Genomic DNA, 20,394 nt, shown 5'->3' with positions numbered 1-20,394 from the left:
AGACAATCTCATGATTCTAAAACTCTAGAAGGCTTTAATTAACCTGTCTTACTCACATCTAGATGAGGTCGGAATATGGATTAATGGTAGTATCACCGAAACTTCCCAAGTGTTTTTTTGATGACTAAGAGGTCTTCTTAATAACAAGGTCAATTAGGAGTCAGTTTTTTTCAGATTCTTGGTGATTAATCATGGATAGGAATGGAAACCCGTGGGGCCAAGGCTGAGTACAAAGCAAGTCCAAATAAACCTTTGGGCCTGTCTGGTGACAATATGAAAGCCCGGGCTAGAGATACAATACCAATACAAGGAAATGTAGACCGGCACGCATAAGAAACAAGATAAACTAGAAATAGAGTCCTAATACAACTAGGATAAGCAATGGATTTCCAATAGAAAATGCTTGGCAGAATATTATCATGGCCGAGTAATGGCAAAGGCGTGGACTAGTATCTTAAGTGGTCTGCATTTTGACAGATATAGAAGATCTTTTCCATGGAGTGGTGATAAAAATGGTAAAGGAGCCTTCTGCAAAGTAGATTGAAGCACTGTTTGTCTTGGAAAGGAAGAGGAGAGTTTAGCTGTCAAGGACATTAGTCAGCTCAATCATTCATTACTCGCCAAATGGGGATGGAGCTATCTTACACTGATCGGGGCATTTCGAGAAGATAGGTGCATTTTGCTTATGGAGAGATATAGTTAATGCTCTAACCGCATTGTGGAATAGAGAAAAATTTTAGATTGTCGATGGTCAAAGAATGCTCTTTTGGAAAAATTGTTGGATTTGTGACGCTCCTCTACAATCCCTCTTCCCCAAGCTCTATGAAATCAACCGAAAAAAGAACCGGATGGTGGCGGAATTTTTCAACCTAAGCATTTTGGAATAGAAATTGAAGAAACCTAGGCAGCCTAAAGCGGATATTCAAGATGAATTTAATAAATTACTAACTCTTCTTGCTCATGTTTCTCTTGACTAGAATGGTGATCTAAGTGGTATGGAAATTGGATAGCAAGAATTCCTTCTTAGCTACCTCTTTCTACCAATTAATCAATACGAGAGGCATTAAATGCAAGTTTGCAGGTGACCTTTAGAATCTTTGTGCACCACTTAAGGTCAGATGCTTCTTATGGTTATGTTGGAAAAAGAGGCTGAATACAAGAGATCTTCTAAGAAAAAGGACATGAAGACAAATGGGAGGATATGCCCTTTGTGGTCATGGAGGAGAATTGGTTGATCACATCTTCTCAACTTGTCACTTCATCTCATCCAGTTGGAAAATAATTTGCTTAGCTCTTGGTGTTTTGCATCCTTAGTCCTCTTTTAAAGTCATTTGTTTTACATGGAGAAAGAGGTCCCTTTCTAAATCGGCCCAACCTATTATCCTTATGCTCTTTGCAGTGATGACTTGGTTTTGCTGAAAGGAACAGAATGCTAGAATCTTCCTCATTAAGCTCTCTTCAATCACGGTCATTGCTTTGAAGGGGCTTAGCTTCTTCAATGATAGGTCCTCCATGTGTAACCAGAAGCAACTATCTAAAATCTAGATAAGGATAAAAAATATACCATCATTGTTGAAGGATGATTAAGAAGCAAACTCCCTATCAAAAATCTATTTTGTTGTTATCTTGAATGATGTTTGTGTGGTCTAAAAATCAAACCAATCCTTACTTGCAGAGATAGAATCGTTAGAAGCCACAAACCAGCCTTATTTTTTACATGTTTTAGATAGCAGACAGCACGGAAGTCATCTTTACACTGTTGTTCCTTTCAGAACCAACTTTTGTCAGCAAGTCTGACCTCCTTTGAGAGCAGTACAAGTGCTCTTAATCAGGTTAAAAAATTTCTTCTGCTCAGGCCTCCTTTCAGATCGTAGCCGGCACGGAAGTTTCCAAAGCTTTTATCAGCTTCAACCCCTCAAAACTCTCCTTGGAAAGCTTCAAACAATATTCATATTAGAAACCTGCTAGGAGAGGATGCTCTACTCAAAGGCCATCAGCCCACTTATGTTTAGTTTTATTGACCTAAGTCAGCTGATGGCTCCTCCAGCTTCCTTTTTTTCTATGGGCCAAGTATAATATTTTATTTGGTAGCACTAAAGTTTTTTTTCTTCTGTTGGATGAAAATTTTATTCTAAAGAAGATATAGCTACTGTACTGTCACATTCACAAATCCTTCCTTCTTTCTATAATTATGTCAATAGCTTTCTACTCTTTAATAAAAAATGAAAATTCTGGGGGAATTTTTGCCTCCCTTACCCCTTAAAATAATTAAAAAAAAAACAGAAAAGAAAGAAAAGAGCCTGTGACCCGTTGATGCGGATGTGGGCTATAACTAAGCATTGACAATATCTAAAGAACCAGAAAACATCTGCCTAGGCTTATTCTACAAATTCGTTCCAGCTGCTCGTCTAAGGTCATCAAGTCTTTGACATCACATGTGAAACTACGTGATCCCATTTGCCCAAGTAACTCAGCTCCATGATTTCAGTTTGTTGGTCTAGACCAACGCAGAAAAGTTCAGGTTTGAATGTGGCCAAGCCGCCATGGCAGTAGTGGCATGATCCTGCTACTCTCTTGTCAGTCGCACCCATCCGTCTTTATTTCAGCTCTAATTTTCAAACAAGAACTATAAATTCGACATCCACCTCGTGCACTTCACGTTGCTTGAATTATAAAATTTATTTGATGCCTGAGAAGAGAAGAAGAAAAGTATGGTCATTAGAAAAATAAAAAAATACAACATATTTGATTGAATTTTTTTTAAAAAAAAGATGGATAAATAGTTTTTCAACTGAGAATTAAAAAATATTTTTTTTTACAAATATCCTTAAGCTTTTAGATGGAACTTAGTAAAATTTTTTTTATTGAGGGCATAATAGAGATTTTGCACAATTTTTTTAGAAAAATAAATACTCAACTAAACATAAGTAAATATGTCACTTTTCTATGGTAAACTAAATAAGTAAAAATTATTTTTCAGATATCATATTTTTGGCATCAGCTTTTCAGAAAAATTATTTTGGAGAGAAAAAATTTACCACACAAACCAAAAAGTCTTTCAAGAAAGGTTAGCAGCAAGTAGTTGCATGTACCTCACTCTTACAAGAAAACCAAAGCATGCAGTTCCTTGGTCGAGCACTTCACCTCATCACAGAAAAGTCCAAGTTTTAGGCACCACCAAACAAACCAGTTTGCTTCATCGATCGTGCCTGTGGCTGGGCCGCACCGGACTGGAGGTGGACCAATACCTGCAACGTCAACTCTTTTGAGATGCCATGAACTAAATATTATTGAACGTTGCGAGGTTGTCACGGATGAGTGGATGCATCTCAAACTGCCTCGATCGGTTCAGACTGCAACTCACCCACTGCACCCAACTTTCTGCCATCAATTTGCTCCCAAGGCAAGTTTCTCGAGGTTCGTGTGGTTCTCGACGTCATCAGACAACTTCGAAACGGTGAACCAGGCCGAAATGGCGACACGGGGGACGGGCATCAGAAAAGACTCCGTGTTCAAAACAGTGGAATCCACTAATATTTTCACTGCTATGCGTGTGAAAAATAGGAAGAAAAAGACTAGAAAATTAGGTTTCCATCCCTTTCAGGAATGGCCGCCTATTCTTTCCCGTCTAAAAACACTGTTCTTGGAACTATGACTCCTGGTGAGTTGACTCATTGTGCTGGAGATGGGAAGCAGAGAACTTGGAGATTCAGATGAGATTATTAGTTTTGGCATCGAAAAAAACGAGAGAGGAATCTTTTGACCATTCAATAACATTAGTTGGGTCGGTATTTGCTTCCATTCTACCAGCATTGAAAACATGTTGATCAAAAAAACAAACACAAAAGGAAAGAAAACATGTCGTTCAAAGAAACAAACACAAAGGAAAGAAAACATGTTGATGCTTCAGGGACAGATGTAAGTGGAAAACGTGCAACGTTCTTTTTTAATTTGGAACCCTCTAAGAGCAATGGAAAATTTTTATGAGTAGGATATCTCATCGATCAAGGTTTTTATTTTTTTGATGTAAAAAGGAGGCTAGGAGCCACCCAGCTTTTATTGAAGATTAATCGTATTTATAACAGAGATGAGGAACAGATGCGAGAAAAGCTTGAAACTTCTTTCATATGCATCTCAACATGGAACCAAGCGCCAGGATCATCGAAAGGTCCCAAACATATTAGAGCAAACCTTTTTCTTAGTATAATATAGATGCTAATCGTTCTCTTGTTATGAACCTTTAATTAGTAAAATAATTAGCCACCATTTTAATTGGGATGGCTCTCTTCTGCCAGTCAAGACTCATTAGTACAATGCAGAATTAGTATCACACGCACACAAAACATAACCAGGCAGAAAGCACTAACCAGACTCATTAGTGCCATGCTAGCTTGCAAATTAAGGATCAGGAAAGTGGAGATATTATGATTTATGATAATAATTATTATAATTATAAGTGCTGAAAAGGAAAAAAAATTGGAAATGCATCAAGATAATAGCTCACTAACTGGATCAATTTAGAGAGTAGCTTGCCCAGCGAAGATAAAATGTTAAAGATTAGCATGCCAAGGAACATCCAGATAGAGTGGTAAGTTCTGAGAATTGGTATGTAAATGAAGGAGGACACATTCCACTTAAGATGACATTATGAGCTAGCTAAAACAAAGTTAATTTGTAATGGTATGTATTAAGATAACTTCAATTGAATGGGATATGACGGCGGGTCAAACTCAAATTTCAGACTGCAGAACAGCTTGGAGCTACCGTCACCACAGTATTTTGGTCTATTGATTTGGAGAAAATGGAACAAGAGGGTCTTCCTTGACAAGGCTTCGAACTGGCAAAATGTCCTATGAAATAATGTCTCCTTGTTTGCATCTTAGCAGCCCCTACTTTGTTTATGTCTTATCATGGTTCTTTAACCCATCTGATTTAACATATCTTGTTTTTTGTCACCCCTAAGTTTCTTGCTCTTATTTCTTGCTTCATTTCTTGAATGAAGTAGGTCAAGCGGCACTCTTTCTTATCTCTTAATTTTGTTGTTTTTTTTTAGATGAAGGGAGGCTTAGCCACCCAAAATTTCTTCAGTTGAAATAAATTATAGAGTCAAATTTGAAGAGAGAGTAGAAAACAAGAAAAACTGAGAAGTATTCAGTTTCTACATATCAACCATAAGAAGAATAGAATAACAAAAAGATATTCAGTAATATAGTGAAATCCGCTAATAAGCAATGTTGATCTTTGTCTTTTTTTTATATGCGTAGAAAAAGTTCTCCTCCCATTGTCGAAATTCTAAACTTCTACCAAAGCAAGTGGAAGAAGGTCTTTCACTTTCAACCATAATTCTCCAAAAATCTACAAGGCTTTGTAATCACATAGGGACGGCCGATCACTAAATAATTGAAGACCTTTTGAACTAACAGCTATCACAGATAGAAAAATTCTTAAATTTTGTTCCTTATAACATTTCCGAGCTACAACCGGTCAGTAAATAATTGAAGACCTTTCGAAGTAACAGAGATCACAGAAGATTGCTTATTAAGAAAAATTCTTAATTTTTGTTCCTTATAACATTTCCAAGCTAAAGCCGCAATCAACATGAATACGATTAGTTGAGCTGACTTCAAAAATTCTCCATCTCCTCTGACCGAGACAAAGAAACTTAGAGAAAGTATGGGGGGTGGGGGAAGCACATCTAACTTGGAGCAAACAACCTTCCAAATCAAGCGAACAAATGATCCACTATTTTCGGTGCTTGATTACACAAAATGCACCCTCCAAGATTTTTTCAAGTATTTTCCCAAACAAATCTTTGGTATTGAGTTTTTTTCTTCCAACAAAGCCAAAAAAAAAAGTATGTGATTTTAAGAGGAATAAAAATATCTAAATAGCAAATCTTTCTCTTAAAAAATCACTTAATTGATTATTATACTATGTTATAGCAAATATTACTAATCTAAATCGATGCAGAACAATATTTGTTTATTTTTTAAAAACAAATTTGCAATGTATATATCTATGCTGTATTTTGAAAATAAAAAATGACAGTGGAAATCTTCTAGGCAATGAGTCATGCTAAATGGGCCCAAGCACTTAATTGAGTGCCGACAAAAGAAATAAACATGACGAGACCATCTCCAATGTACATTAATGGAGCCCACGTGATTTTGCCAATGTCTTGGCTTCTCCGAATTTGAAAATTAAAGGCTTTGTAGCCCTCAATCGCCAATATCCAGCATCCACCAAGATAGCTCAAAGTCAAGCACAAATAACTTAATCAAACCTGGTTCGAATGATCCTCGAAGGGGCATTTGTTATAGAATAATCATTCGATGATATGTATAAAGCAAAATATTGTATTTAGTTGTATCAAGATGATCTTACGTAGCAATTAATGAACCCAAACCATCTTCATTTCTCAAATAACTATCCAACACAGTGATACAACTAAATTTAAATTATAATAAAAATATATTGCATTATAGTTTCTTACTAATCATATTATTGTCATATTATTATTAAATTATATTTTTAAATTATAGTAGAAATATATTATTAAGCTTTATATTCATATTATGAAATAAATTTTAATATTAAAATAATAATATATAATAAGTATAGATAAAAATATCCATTATATAATAACAATTAATATATATATATATATATAGGATTAATAAATATATTTTATAAAATATATCAAGGATAGTTTTGTTATTATATGGCCAGTGATTTTGGATTTCTACGGAATACTAAACAAGTTATTCGTGGATATCTGAAAATCTGTAATGACTGAAATATAGCATATCAAACATGGTAATCTTAGATCATCGGAGGTTAGATTATCTTGGGATAAGGATCACCAGTGATGTAAGATCTTTAGTGATCCTATTTGGGCCACCAAATGGCGCTTGAATTTCTTTATGTGGCGTGGCCCGAGCCAAGATGATGCAAGTTGGCACCACTGTGCCATGTCCAAACTCCAAACGATCGGAATCGGGTTTTGTGCCTCCGACAAGGTTGGGTTGAAGACATGGAAGAAACGAATACTAATTTGTCAGGGCACGGCTCCGTGATCAGAAGACCGAGACATGGCTGCAAGGGTTCCCCTCATTAGATAGCTTAAAAAGCTGTTGATGTGGGCCTCACACCATAAAGCCCAGGCTTAAAGGAAGAGACAGGCCGCATCCAAAGCCCTGTGGCGCACAGAGTAGTTTCACAAGCGTACGAGAGCTAAAACCTAAGGATCTCCGCCATGTGAAAACTGTTGGCTGTGAGTCGCGCACAGATGGGGACTCTGTGTAGACTCTGCCACATATCAGCGCAAGCACCTTTTGGGTGGTTGGGGAACATCTGAGGGAGACTCCTAGCCATAAGAACTGGAAGGGCTTTTTAAAGTCTTCAAGAATTTATTCCATGGACATGTCCCTGTCCATGTCCATGTCCATTCAAGAACTCAACACTATCTTCAATCACCAAGCCAAAAAGGAACAGAGCCTCATCATTGTCCAAGTCGATCTCAACCGCAGATCTCACCTCGATGCGCATCGGGCGCATATATCGCTAAACATGGCCACATTGCAAGAGCATGATGTGTTAGAGGCTGCATAGGACAATTCATTGGTCCAATGCATGGTAGAAGTAGTTTCAGCTAAAGTCTTTGTTGGTTGGTATACCAGCTGGTTTAAAACTTTGTTTCTAGCCAAAAAAGAAGAACGGTTGGGTACAAATGTTCTGCAACATGCCAACAAATCCTAAGTTTAGGTCCACAAGTATTATGGTGGAATTAGGTAAGGATTAGACTTGAGGACAGATGGAAATATGGTATGGAATACATTTTATGGATGGGATTTGGCTCGGATTTGTGAATTGTGATATGAAAATTACTTCAGAAGAGCACATGTTAGTGCAACAAAAAAAAAAAAAAAAAAAAAAAAAAAAATCTTTGAACCCTTAAGATGCTGTTTTGGTGGCTTGGATCCCACCCTATGCATCATTTTCTGCTAGTTACATCAGTTCTCTTGTGTCATGTGGCGAAAGGAACATCTTGTGTGCAAGAAACAAGCATCCACTAACATTAATTTGTATAATTTATGCTTAGATATCGACATCTCGAGAAATCTCGAAGGATTGCTTTCAAGTCACATAAGCTTAGCTAGCATAATCAATACACAGTATCTGTGCTTGCTATATAACCTTTGTGGTTACACCGAAAACCCTATTATTGAAGGTTAACTTGATTACAACTTTATCACCGATTTATGAAAGGTTGACATTAGGACAAGCAGCTAGCTACCTGAAAAATGAATCAAGTGCTTTGGCTTCATCGACCTCATTCTTATTTATCTTAGACAATACGAAAAGATATGATTCTTAAGCCTAAGGGATGTTTATAAAGCCCAAGGTATGAAAAGGTTGTGAAGGTCGTTGATCTAGGGAGATATGAGGCAAAAGACTAGGTGGGTGTTGGTGGAAAAATGGACCACCCCACAAATGCAATTATAGCACCCAAATCCGTCAGCAAGATCGAGCTCATCCAAGTGATCGGGCTCTTCCGCTCTCGAGCTCATCTAAGTGCTCGAGCTCATAGGCCGAGCCGAGCTCAGAAGGCCGAGCCGAGCTCATGCAAGCCGAGCTCAGAAGGCTGCCGAGCTCATCCATGTTGCCAAGCACAGAAGGCCGAGCACAGAAGGCCGAGCTCAGAAGGCCGAGCACAGAAGGCCGAGACCGGAAGGCCGAGCGTAGAAGGCCGAGCACAGAAGGCTGCCGAGCTCAGAAGGCCGAGCACAGAAGGCCGAGACCGGCAGGCCAAGCACAGAAGGCCGAGCACAGCAGGCCGAGCTCAGAAGGCCGAGACCAGAAGGCTGCCGAGCACAGAAGGCTGCCGAGCTCAGAAGGCCGAGACCAGAAGGCTGCCAAGCACAGAAGGCCGAGCACAGAAGGCCGAGCTCAGAAGGGCAAGCACAGAAGGCCGAGCGTAGAAGGCCGAGCACAGAAGGCTGCCGAGCTCAGAAGGCCAAGCACAGAAGCCCGAGACCGGAAGGCCGAGCGTAGAAGGCCGAGCACAGCAGGCCGAGCTCAGAAGGCCAAGCACAGAAGGCCGAGACCGGAAGGCCGAGCGTAGCAGGCCGAGCACAGAAGGCTGCCGAGCTCAGAAGGCCGAGCACAGCAGGCCGAGCACAAAAGGCCGAGCACAGCAGGCCGAGCCATGCCCTGCAGCAGCCTTACCGCACCATGCTTTACTTGCCGGCCACGCCACGACACATTAATCAGGAACCATACCCTGCTACGACTGTCAACGCCTCATCATTCCCAAGAATGTACTGCACTGCGCGCCACAAGCAAGCTCTGGCTGCACGCCATCTCCTCCCATGATGGGAACGGGCCATCCACGGCAACTCATTACTTCCACGCCCACGTCCAATCGTGACGGTAACCCATTAATTCGCCCAGTCACATCACAGGTAACACTCTCCCTATAAAAGGGGAGCTTCTCCCTCTAAAAGGAGGAGGCTTCTTCCTCCCAAGGGAGGCATCGGACTTGGAAATACAGTCCCTCTCCTTCTCCAAAATTAAGCCCCCCTCTGACTTAAGCATCGGAGGGCCGGCGCCGGAAATCCCGGCCACCGGCTTTTTGCAGGCCCCCCACGGAGGACGCCGCTCGCCGACGGATCGCCGCCCGCTAATGTTCGCCGGAGCTCCTCCTCCTCGGTTCGCGGCCGCCCCCGGGTCCAAATTCCAGCAACAGTTGGCGCTAGAGGAAGGGCCCGAGTTGTGGCCATGAAACTAAGGAGCAGAGGAGTCTCTGATACCTCCCGGCATCATGCTCCAAGCCCCGGGCGCTCAGTCCAGAATCCACCACCAAGACCTCCGGCAGATCAAGCTCCACAAGTCCAACCCGAGCACTTCGACACGCTAGTGCAGCAAGTCCAAGCGCTAGCCATTGCAGCCCAAAGCCTGCAACAAGTGGAGACTCCTCCTGTGCCGCCTCCACGGGTTCATGTTAAGCAGAGGAAGAAACTTTCTCCCGAGCCATCTCGAATCAGGCATGGCTCCCGCTACAACAATGTACGTGGGGGCAACTAGTGAGAAGTAGTAGCCCAAGTCTCACATCAACGAGTTGGAGGGAAAGAGAAATAAAAGCTGAGGTCTGGAGAAGGAGAGTTATGTACTCCCTCCTCATGGGTGTAAGTCCTTACGACGGCGCTCGTGACGTTGCTCTCCTTTAGAGCGTCGCCATCACCGAAGCCCCGGCCGTGCACAGGGGGCTGCCGAGCTCATCCAGGCCAAGCTCATGCAGGCCGAGCCGAGCTCAGAAGGCCGAGCTCGTCATCCACATGCTGCAGCCATGACCTGCAGCAGTCTCATCCAGGCCGAGCTCATGCAGGCCGAGCCGAGCTCAGAAGGCCGAGCTCGTCATCCACATGTTGCAGCCACAACCTGCAGCAGTCTCATCCAGGCCGAGCTCAGAAGGCCGAGCTCGTCATCCACATACTGCTGCCACAACCTGCAGCAGTCTCATCCAGGCCGAGCTCAGAAGGCCGAGCTCGTCATCCACATGCTGCAGCCACGACCTGCAGCAGTCTCATCCAGGCCGAGCTCATGCAGGCCGAGCCGAGCTCAGAAGGCCGAGCTCGTCATCCACATGTTGCAGCCACAACCTGCAGCAGTCTCATCCAGGCCGAGCTCAGAAGGCCAAGCTCATCATCCACATGCTGCAGCCACGACCTGCAGCAGTCTCATCCAGGCCGAGCTCATGCAGGCCGAGCTCAGAAGGCCGAGACCAGAAGGCTGCTGAGCTCATAAGCGCGAGCTCAGAAGCCCGAGCGCAGAACACCCCTCCCAGAAAATCAAGCCAAAGAAGGCCGGTGCTGAGCCAAGTCCTGAGGGACTTAAAGCTCGAGAGCCATCAAAATATCTCCAGAAGGTACAGGATGCCACTTTGGCTTCAAATAATTTCAATATTTTATCTATTTTCAGGTCGGAGAATCCAAAAAACGACCCACAGGTATCTCTATCTCCAACGTCGCCCCGCTCCGAATAAGGGCGCACGATCGCCAACGAATGAAGTCCATCTCCCGTATGTCTCCAAGATCGGATTCCCGACCAAGCTCGGATCTCCCAGTTAAAGGATTAACGTCATGCTCCATCGACTAATCGAGCTCGGCTCGATCTCCATCGACTAATCGAGCTCGGCTCGATCTCCATCGACTAATCGAGCTCGGCTCGATTTCGGCTTGATCGCCAACAGACAAGGCCAAAGAAGGCCGCTGAGTCAACCTGGAGCACTTAACTCCAACTGCATGAGAGGTACACCCTACTTGGCACGTACATCTCTATACATATTTGGCTATATTACGGGATGATCGACGACTGGACTACTTCCTTCGTCCGAGCCAAAAAGCAGCTCGAACTCGGAAGTCGGGGGGTAGTGTTGGTGGAAAAATGGACCACCCCACAAATGCAATTATAGCACCTAAATCCGTCAGCAAGATCGAGCTCATCCAAGTGCTCGGGCTCTTCCGCTCTCGAGCTCATCTAAGTGCTCGGGCTCTTCCGCTCTCGAGCTCATCTAAGTGCTCGAGCTCATAGGCCGAGCCAAGCTCAGAAGGCCGAGCCGAGCTCATGCAAGCCGAGCTCAGAAGGCTGCCGAGCTCATCCATGTTGCCAAGCACAGAAGGCCGAGCACAGCAGGCCGAGCTCAGAAGGCCGAGACCGGAAGGCCGAGCGTAGAAGGCCGAGCACAGAAGGCTGCCGAGCTCAGAAGGCCAAGCACAGAAGGCCGAGACCGGCAGGCCAAGCACAGAAGGCCGAGCACAGCAGGCCGAGCTCAGAAGGCCGAGACCAGAAGGCTGCCGAGCACAGAAGGCTGCCGAGCTCAGAAGGCCGAGACCAGAAGGCTGCCAAGCACAGAAGGCCGAGCACAGCAGGCCGAGCACAGAAGGCCGAGCTCAGAAGGGCAAGCACAGAAGGCCGAGACCGGAAGGCCGAGCGTAGAAGGCCGAGCACAGCAGGCCGAGCTCAGAAGGCCGAGCTCAGAAGGCCAAGCACAGAAGGCCGAGACCGGAAGGCTGAGCATAGCAGGCCGAGCACAGAAGGCTGCCGAGCTCAGAAGGCCGAGCACAGCAGGCCGAGCACAAAAGGCCGAGCACAGCAGGCCGAGCCATGCCCTGCAGCAGCCTTACCGCACCATGCTTTACTTGCCGGCCACGCCACGACACATTAATCAGGAACCATACCCTGCTACGACTGTCAACGCCTCATCATTCCCAAGAATGTACTGCACTGCGCGCCACAAGCAAGCTCTGGCTGCACGCCATCTCCTCCCATGATGGGAACGGGCCATCCACGGCAACTCATTGCTTCCACGCCCACGTCCAATCGTGACGGTAACCCATTAATTCGCCCAGTCACATCACAGGTAACACTCTCCCTATAAAAGGAGAGCTTCTCCCTCTAAAAGGAGGAGGCTTCTTCCTCCCAAGGGAGGCATCGGACTTGGAAATACAGTCCCTCTCCTTCTCTAAAATTAAGCCCCCCTCTGACTTAAGCATCGGAGGGCCGGCGCCGGAAACCCTCCGGAAACCCTGGCCACCGGCTTTTTGCAGGCCCCCCACGGAGGACGCCGCTCGCCGACGGATCGCCGCCCGCCAATGTTCGCCGGAGCTCCTCCTCCTCGGTTCGCGGCCGCCCCCGGGTCCAAATTCCAGCAACAGTGGGCATTTAAGAAGAAAGATTGATCAAAGTTTCTATTTGCTTACCATCTATTTTTAAGGAAATAGGAGATACGTGAACCATGAATCAAAATTTAAGTGCACAGTAAGTTTTGTAACATTTCTTTGGTTTTCATTCAAGTTTTGAAAATTTCACAGGAACGAGTCCACATAAGAAAAGGACGGTGTGAAACAAATAGGCAATAATATGTTGGCTTCAACGTTGAAAATAGAATTAAATATTGATCATAATATTTTGAAGTTTAAGAAGATCAATACCGTTTCCTGAAAATAAAAAAATAAAAAGAATACTGATACTAATCAAGGGCTGAGGTCCATGAAAGATGGATACCCTCAGAACCTATTAAATAGAATATACTATGAGCCAAGCAACTTTATTTTAGCTGGTTGGCACCCCTCTTTACCCATCGGAGGTTTAGAACTCGAACCATAAGAGTGGTATCCCCATTATAATTCAAAAGGTTTGGAGAGCATATTTACGTACGGTTTCCTGCTTCATTATTTTGCTTGGCTTAGATTCATAGTCATCATTAATATCATAATTAACAAATTTTAGAAGTTTCTAAACCACACACTTCATACCTCATGAAAGAATTCTTGCAGTTTAAAAGAGATATATATCCAAGAACTATAAGATTAGACATGCATCAACACCTTCATATACAACAGAGATACCAATATGGACGATGGCAATGAGCATTACACTCATGCATTACTTCCATACCAAAATTACGGGGCAAAAATTTCTCGAGTTAGATCAGCAATGAAGTTAAAGTAAATATAGGCAGCATAAAATGTTTACCTTAAGATTAAGATTCTTTGATTAGTGGTCATAATCATGACTACTATAGTTATGTTATTTGTCCATTAGGTGCATCGTGGGATAATATATGTGCACCAATTATCAGAAATTAACAACTATGCCAACGTTTTCAATATTATAAGCATTCCTCCATAGATCCTAGTCTTGATCAAACAACCTAGCAAATTGCGGCATTGCTATTCTCGCAGACACCTAAATTTCCAAACTCAGCAGATATTTATGCACTAATTGGCGCATAAGTCTATCAAAATCCGTGCTTTTTTTTTTTTTCAAGCACATCTTCTTCACGTGCATGGCACCAAACACGCTTCCACGAGCCTCCGTCAAACGAGCGAGCAGGCCTTCCAGATCGGAGATCGTGGCACCGGTCGAAGAGCAGGAGCTGCAACCTGGCTGTCCGGTCAACAGCTGCACAAGAATCGTGATCCTAACGGCCTGTGGGCCGGCTGCCGGTCGCCCGCAGACAGCCGTCAGGTCGCGCACGGCATTCTAAAATAAGTCTTAGAATCGGATTTTCCATTGCGGCCGCCGCACCTCACCAGGTCGTCTCGTCCCTCCGGTGCGGGGCCCGGGCAAGATTCACGTTATTGCAGGCCATTTCCCGCCAAATGGCAAATAGTTCTTCCTGTTGTTTTCAACCCATCCGATCAACCCTTTTTTTTTTATTATTTTATTTTATTTTATTTTTATTACATCGGCTACTCACACCAACCAATCATGTTTGAGCACAGCTGGCTGAATTACTAGAAAGAAAACTATACAATGACGGAGAAACAAAAGCATACCCCATCAAAACGATTTCTCCAGAATGGTTGGCAGCAAAACATACGATCCATCCAGTAGCTTTGTTCGCCTCACGAAATACTTGCATAGTTTGAAAGAAACAACATTCCCTCCTCACGGCTGTTGGATGTTTTGTAGTAGTGGATGCTCAGCCCTCCACCTGACATTCAGAATGTACTCAATCACCTCGAATGAGTTCTCCTCGAAGATGGTATGCCCTGCCTCTAGTACTTGCCTCGTGTAGAAGAGTTTTTTTCATGCTGTCTTAAGCTCCGTCTCAAACATTGATGCCTCGAAAGTTCGATGCCCTCTATAGCGATCAACCTGAAATTTTGATCCCTAAGAGCCTGCACTTCCGAGTTTCCTTAAGGTCAATTTTACCGCTCCGTTTTGGAGGGCAGCAAGAGGGGAGGTGCTGGTTTTGTCATCAGGAGACTGAGCTTCAGGATGGTGGCTGCCAGATTTTTGACACCTCGGTTCCAGGAGTAAAGTTGCGGATGGTCTGAACTGAATTATGTCATGCTAGGCGAGCGCTCTGAGCTACTTCGATCATACTGGAGGGTGATTCATCCACCGTTATCAGTTGGGTCTAACAGAGCTCGGGCGGAGGTGGACGGGTACAATTCTTACTTCGAGATATCTGGACGATGATGAGTGGTGGAGCGATCTTTCAGACCAAGCATATATATCAAAAGATCAATAGAACAGCAAATTGGATGGCAGCGTATGTGGTAAACCACTCGGAAGACATCTATAAGTTAGGGAAAGAAATTTGTCTAAAATATCATGTGATTTGCTGTTTGATGGCTCTACTAAGTGTATCCATGCTCGCATTGTTTGAGATTACCCGTTTCTAGCGCACAAGAAGCAGCAAAGGCTTTGCAACCTATTCCTCTCTAGTATCTAAAAAGGACCTCAAAAGCTACAACACCGATACCTACCTGTCAGTAGCGTTGGACCCCTCTTCCCACATGATTATGGGACCGTACATATATACGACTCCATGAAGCACAAGATCTTCCATTTTTTATACAAATCAATATGAAACACAATCTTCTTGTATACGGATAATAATGTCGATTAGATTAAGTACAAGAGAAAGTATTATATTCTAGGAATGTAGGACAACTACTACTGTTCATCTGATAGCAATAATTTTCCTTTGGGAAGAAGGCAGGCCTTTTTTTTTCTTTAGTAACTTGCTATAATCTCATTAATTAGCGACACACATGATCCAACATGTGGTTTCTACTCAACGCGGCTTCAGTGGGGCCCACTAGCTTTTGGGCCTTTTGTCCGATTCGGGCTTGGCTAAAAAGTCAAAAGTAGCCTAACAATCACTAGTAATATCAAATCGACGGACCATCATGTACGGTTTACCGGGCAAGTTACATAAATCTATCTTCTCGAAATTTTTTTCTTAAAAAAATCCTGCTCGACGGTATTGCGGATCCGAGCCAAGAACCGCACCTCCTTTTCATGGTTCGCATCCACTTAAGGATCGAGACAGGTTATTTTAGTGGTTGTTATCAATTATCATCCTGTTCATGGGTGTTCCGAGTTCATAAAGGACATGCAAGCCCAACCTGATCCCTCCTCAAGGAGGCAACTTTCACTTATTGAAAAAAAATGATATCATAAAGATATAAAGTGCTTAAAGTGTTTTTTTATTAAAATCTACAGTTCGCTACCAAGCTTTAAAATATATTAATAGAAGAGAGTTGGCAAACATGTTTTTTTTTTTTTTTTAAGACCAGGATTATCGTATAAGAATATTGGCAGATCATTTTGTTTTGATAAAATAGGTAGAGATTTAGAGGCCTTCAAAAAAAAATATGCTATAGCATCTTTCTAATTTTATTATGTTACACCACCCTCCAGTTGAATTTTTTCCTTCGGCAGCTCCCTTCACTAAGTATGTTTGTTCTTATTTTATTATGAAAATTTTTCAAAAGTAGTATGGTTATAGATTTAGCATGGAAGACGAAATTTCTCTTGAACATAAAAAAAAAAGGGAAGGGAAGACCCTACTGGATACAAGAATTCGAAAAAGAAGACATTTTTGAAAATAAAGCCTTAGAAAGGCACAAAAAATCCTGAATACCCTCCTGCGGCACTGCTGGTTCTGCAAAGAAAGACATTATTCCCACCGAAAGGGCAAGAAGGAAAGAGAAGCAGAGAAAGAACGACTGATACAGTCCCTCCTGAGGACCTGTCGTGGCTCTCATCCACCCTCACATGAAGTCCACTTCAAACATGGCCTGCCCCAGGTGGAGGAGGTTGCTCTGGTGGTGGTGGTGGTGGCTTGAGGCGTCGCCGGAGCCGCCTCCTGTAGACTGGGAGGCCTCATTGGAGCTCGAGCAGAAGAGGTTATGGTGGTGGAAGAAGGTCCCACCGGTTGCCGAAGGAGAGGAGAAGAAGCGCTGCTGCTGCTGGTGCTGTTGCTGGGAAACCTTGTCCTCTGTCATGGCCACAAAGTGTCCTTGGCTTTGGCACATAGCACTGGAAGAACCCATGCCTCTTTTCTCCACTGCTCCAACCCCCCCCAGAGATAAAGCTGGCCCGTTCCTCAACCGGGTTGCCTTGTTCGAGTACCCCTGCTGCCCCTCCAAGCTTGTACTGGCATTAGATATGGTAGCTGCGGACTTGACAGTTGCTGCTCAAAATGGGAATTAAAACCATCAAAAATGAAATATTTCGAGGGAAATAAATGGGAAAAAGGGAGAAGGCTGAGGCTATGGCTCGTTACAGTCGTCTCTGGGGGCCTTCGCTGTCTGTTTGCTCTTCTCCATGGAGTTGGTCGGTGGATTCTCAGGTGCTGGGGAGTCCGCGTTGGCTGCTGGGAGCTGAGGCTTCCTCCTCCTGCGGTTGTGGTCAGCCAGGCGCTTCCTGCAGCTCCTCTTGGCCTCGTCAAACTCGGTCAGCACATGAAACCTGGCCGCCATTTGGAGAAAAATGAGGAAAAAGGTGAGGTGCCTGTCATCATGGGAGAAAATAGGAAGGGCGCACCATTTTGAGAAGTATAAGAACCTATCTCCCTTTTTCCAACACGAGGAAAAGGAACATAGAGACTTTTAGATGACCCCAATGTGAAAAAGAGAAGTTGAAGCTAGAGAGGGAGGGAGACACCCAGTTCTAGACATGGAGGACCTGATTTCTTTAATGTTAAGCAGTGGAGAGAATGGGGCGAGTGCAGTCATAAAGGCCCAATGGGAAACAAGAAAGGAAGGGTGGAAGGAACAAGGAATATGTACCAATTCGCTGGAAAACATAGAGAACATAGAAAGGCTGTCGTCTCTCACACAACTGTTGCTTATATTCCTATGGCTCGCAAAGACAAAGGAAACGAGGAGCCTTGGGTTTTGCGGCCAGTGTCAGAAACAAGCTGCAGGCTGATCTCCACACCCCAAAGTATAAAGGAACAAAACAGTGCAAAGATGTGAAAGCTATGGAGTGCATTCTCACATAATAGAATGTAAGAACAGCACGGACCAAACCAAACTAAAGCAGACAGACCTTATTTGAGATCAAACCCGGACACAAATCCTGTTTACCAACATAAAATATCAACTGATGAAGAGATCAGGTAAAGTAAGATAGCAATGACTTAACTCCCACACCCCGATCTCTCATGCTACATCGCTCCCAAACCGGATATAGTTCCAATACCATAACCACAAAATAATTAAGACAGATATATATATTTCTGTGTTTTGATCCATTTTTAAGAAACTAGCACTCAGCAACACATCAACAACTTTTTCAGATCAGCAGACCAAAGGAAAAAGAGGAGAAGCCAAGATATAAGATATATAGGGTGAGTGAACTCAAATTTCAATATAAAAATAAACACCAAAAAGTTTTCCTTCTTTTTTTTTTCCTTTTCTGAAGGATGGATAGCAGAAAAGTTGTTAAAAGTTAATAAATGTTGTAATTTAGAAGGTTTTGTACTTCCAGATTAGAATATAATATGATAAGAAACAGGATCGCACCTGCTGCATTGCTGGCAGAAGCGCTGCTGGAGGCCGCCGGCGATAACGACGGTGGCCTTGGAATGGAACTCGCAGACCTTATGGCGGCGGTGGTAATGCTTGGCGCCGGAGAGGTCGGCCTTGCAGCCTTCGGCCTGGCACCGCGGCGGCTGGTGGTTAAGAGAGTACATCCCCCGGGACCGGGCGAAGAGCCGGTCGATGGCGAGCGCGTCCCCCGAAGAGAAGTAGGTCCGGTGGCCCAAGTTCAGCCCAATTGTACCCGCGCCGCCGCCGGCGGCAGCTGCGGCGGCGCTGTCGCAGTCCTCCCTCTTGACGAGGGCCGCTGCGGGGTAGTCGGGGACGGGCGGGGAGTAGAAGGGGAAACTGGTGACGGAGAGGAGGGGGGGCGGGCAGTCGATGAAGGAGGAGGAGGGGAAGAAGGGTTGGTGGTACTCGAGGGCAAGGCCGGCGGTGGCGGCGGGGGGGATGGCGGTGGCGGCCGGGTGGTTTTGGAGGGGGGTGGTGGTGTCGCACTCCCAAAGGTGCAGCTTTTGGCTGCTGCCTTCGAGGCCAACAACGGACATCATGGAAGGGATATAGGCCTCAGCAGAGTTGGCTCGGTTCATCATCTTCCCATCAAAGAAAACAATACAAGGAAAGAAAGAAAGAATAAAAAGGGCTCTTAAAAAAGAGAGAAAGAGGGTGGGTGGAGGAAAGAGAGGACCCAACGAGAAGAGGTACAAGAAAGAGGGAGAGGAGATTACCCAGAAGTAGAAGTTGGCCTCCCGTTGCTGCTTCCCCTTCCTTTTCTTCTTTTTGGCTATGGGATTTCGGTGGGGTGGGTTTGCATTGGGCTTTGGGAGGGTTGGGGGGGGGATTAAAAAGGCAACGGGGTGTGGAGAGAGAGAGAGAGAGAGAGAGAGAGAGAGGAGCTGCCTCTCTTTTTGGGTTATTATTAGTGCTGCTGTCTGTTGGAAGGAAGCCAATGTCGCTTGCCAAACTCCAAACAAGGCTTCTCACTCGGTGGCGGGAGCGTGAAAGCAATGCAGGGGAAGCAAACTCTCCCTATGAGGAGGAAGCAGCAGTGAAGTATCTCAGTTTCTGGTTGCACCATCGAGAGAGAGATATAGAGGCTTTGAAGAGGCTATTATGAGGACTTTTGAGATTATAATGAGGGGTTTGAATGCAGTGTTTAATGGTTGGAGTCTTGGTTTTGGTGGTTAATCGCATAGTTCAATCTTTTTGGCTTCTTGCGTGTAATCCTTGTCAGAAGTTTGATGCGATGGGTGTACGACGTAGAGAGAGGGAGAGAGAAAGAGGTGGCTTCCTTCCCATGTTATTTACTACTTGCGAATATTGTCACCGTCGGGTAACGTTACCTCTTTTTGTATGATTTCCTCCAAAGTAATGAATGGAATACCTCGGACTGCACAGTGACGCTAATAATACAAAAGCTACCGATATTATCTTTATAATTATTCAGAGTTAGAGATTAAACATTGAGGAAACAACGTTTATTCCATCTTTGACATTCAAAAATCAGAAAATATGTTTACAACATCCATGCATACCACCTTCTTGAGTTATAAAGATTCAATATTGTACCCCCCAAAAAAAACAGGCTAGAAAAGTAAGTGTTGCCCAGCCAATTAGCTAATAAGATGGCTTTGAAGATATGCCTATTAGAGTAGGCCCAGTATATAATCTATGTGGACTAGAAAATACTAAAGCATAGATTCATTGGGATTAACTACGGACCGATCACCAAGGAACTCAAACAAGACCTTTCAATTAGTCATTTTGAATAAGATCCTATATCATCAGATTGATGTAAGTTGTTTTTTCTAGTTCATCCTTCATGTCCCAAGTTGACAACACAAAAGGGTGCGTAAGTATTTGAATTCTGTCATTTCACTAGGTTCTGAAAAATTGCTGCAGATGCTCCGGTGGCTTGTGATACATTGCCATCGTCATCAACCAACTGCATTTCAATAGTACTAGAATGGCCTTTAATTAATACATGACTATGATTTCACATGGTCATATGAATGAGAACACAATCCTTTGATGTTCCCCAACTTCT

The 20,394-nt window shown here is 44.0% G+C and overlaps 1 protein-coding gene across 1 annotated transcript; it reads right to left on the bottom strand.

Moving 5' to 3' along the window:
- Window positions 1-16,319: 16,319 nt before the first annotated feature.
- On the bottom strand, window positions 16,320-19,407 carry LOC103701586 (uncharacterized). The gene is made up of 3 exons (XM_008783707.4): window positions 18,333-19,407; window positions 17,090-17,274; window positions 16,320-16,996 (listed from the first exon to the last, which is right to left on the bottom strand). Exons 1-3 carry the CDS (start codon window positions 18,938-18,940, stop codon window positions 16,575-16,577), a joined length of 1,215 nt encoding a protein of 404 aa, XP_008781929.1. The 5' UTR covers window positions 18,941-19,407; the 3' UTR covers window positions 16,320-16,574.
- Between the last annotated feature and the right edge of the window lie 987 nt (window positions 19,408-20,394).

The sequence above is a fragment of the Phoenix dactylifera genome, chromosome 2 (genome assembly GCF_051530095.1).
Source record: "Phoenix dactylifera cultivar Ajwa chromosome 2, Ajwa_hap1_PhDact_Kaust_v1.1, whole genome shotgun sequence".
Taxonomy (NCBI): Eukaryota; Viridiplantae; Streptophyta; class Magnoliopsida; order Arecales; family Arecaceae; genus Phoenix; species Phoenix dactylifera.
The sequence above is the reverse complement of the archived record's forward strand: the minus strand, read 5'-3'. Positions and strand labels throughout refer to the sequence as shown.

Excerpts from the sequence above, each read along its gene's own strand:
- LOC103701586 (XM_008783707.4), bottom strand. The coding sequence starts at position 18,940 with ATGATGAACCGAGCCAACTCTGCTGAGGCCTATATCCCTTCCATGATG. Across the intron at positions 17,275-18,332 it reads TTCTGCCAGCAATGCAGCAG|GTTTCATGTGCTGACCGAGT; the intron begins GTGCGATCCTGT and ends AATGGCGGCCAG. Across the intron at positions 16,997-17,089 it reads GAAGGCCCCCAGAGACGACT|CAACTGTCAAGTCCGCAGCT; the intron begins GTAACGAGCCAT and ends CATTTTGAGCAG.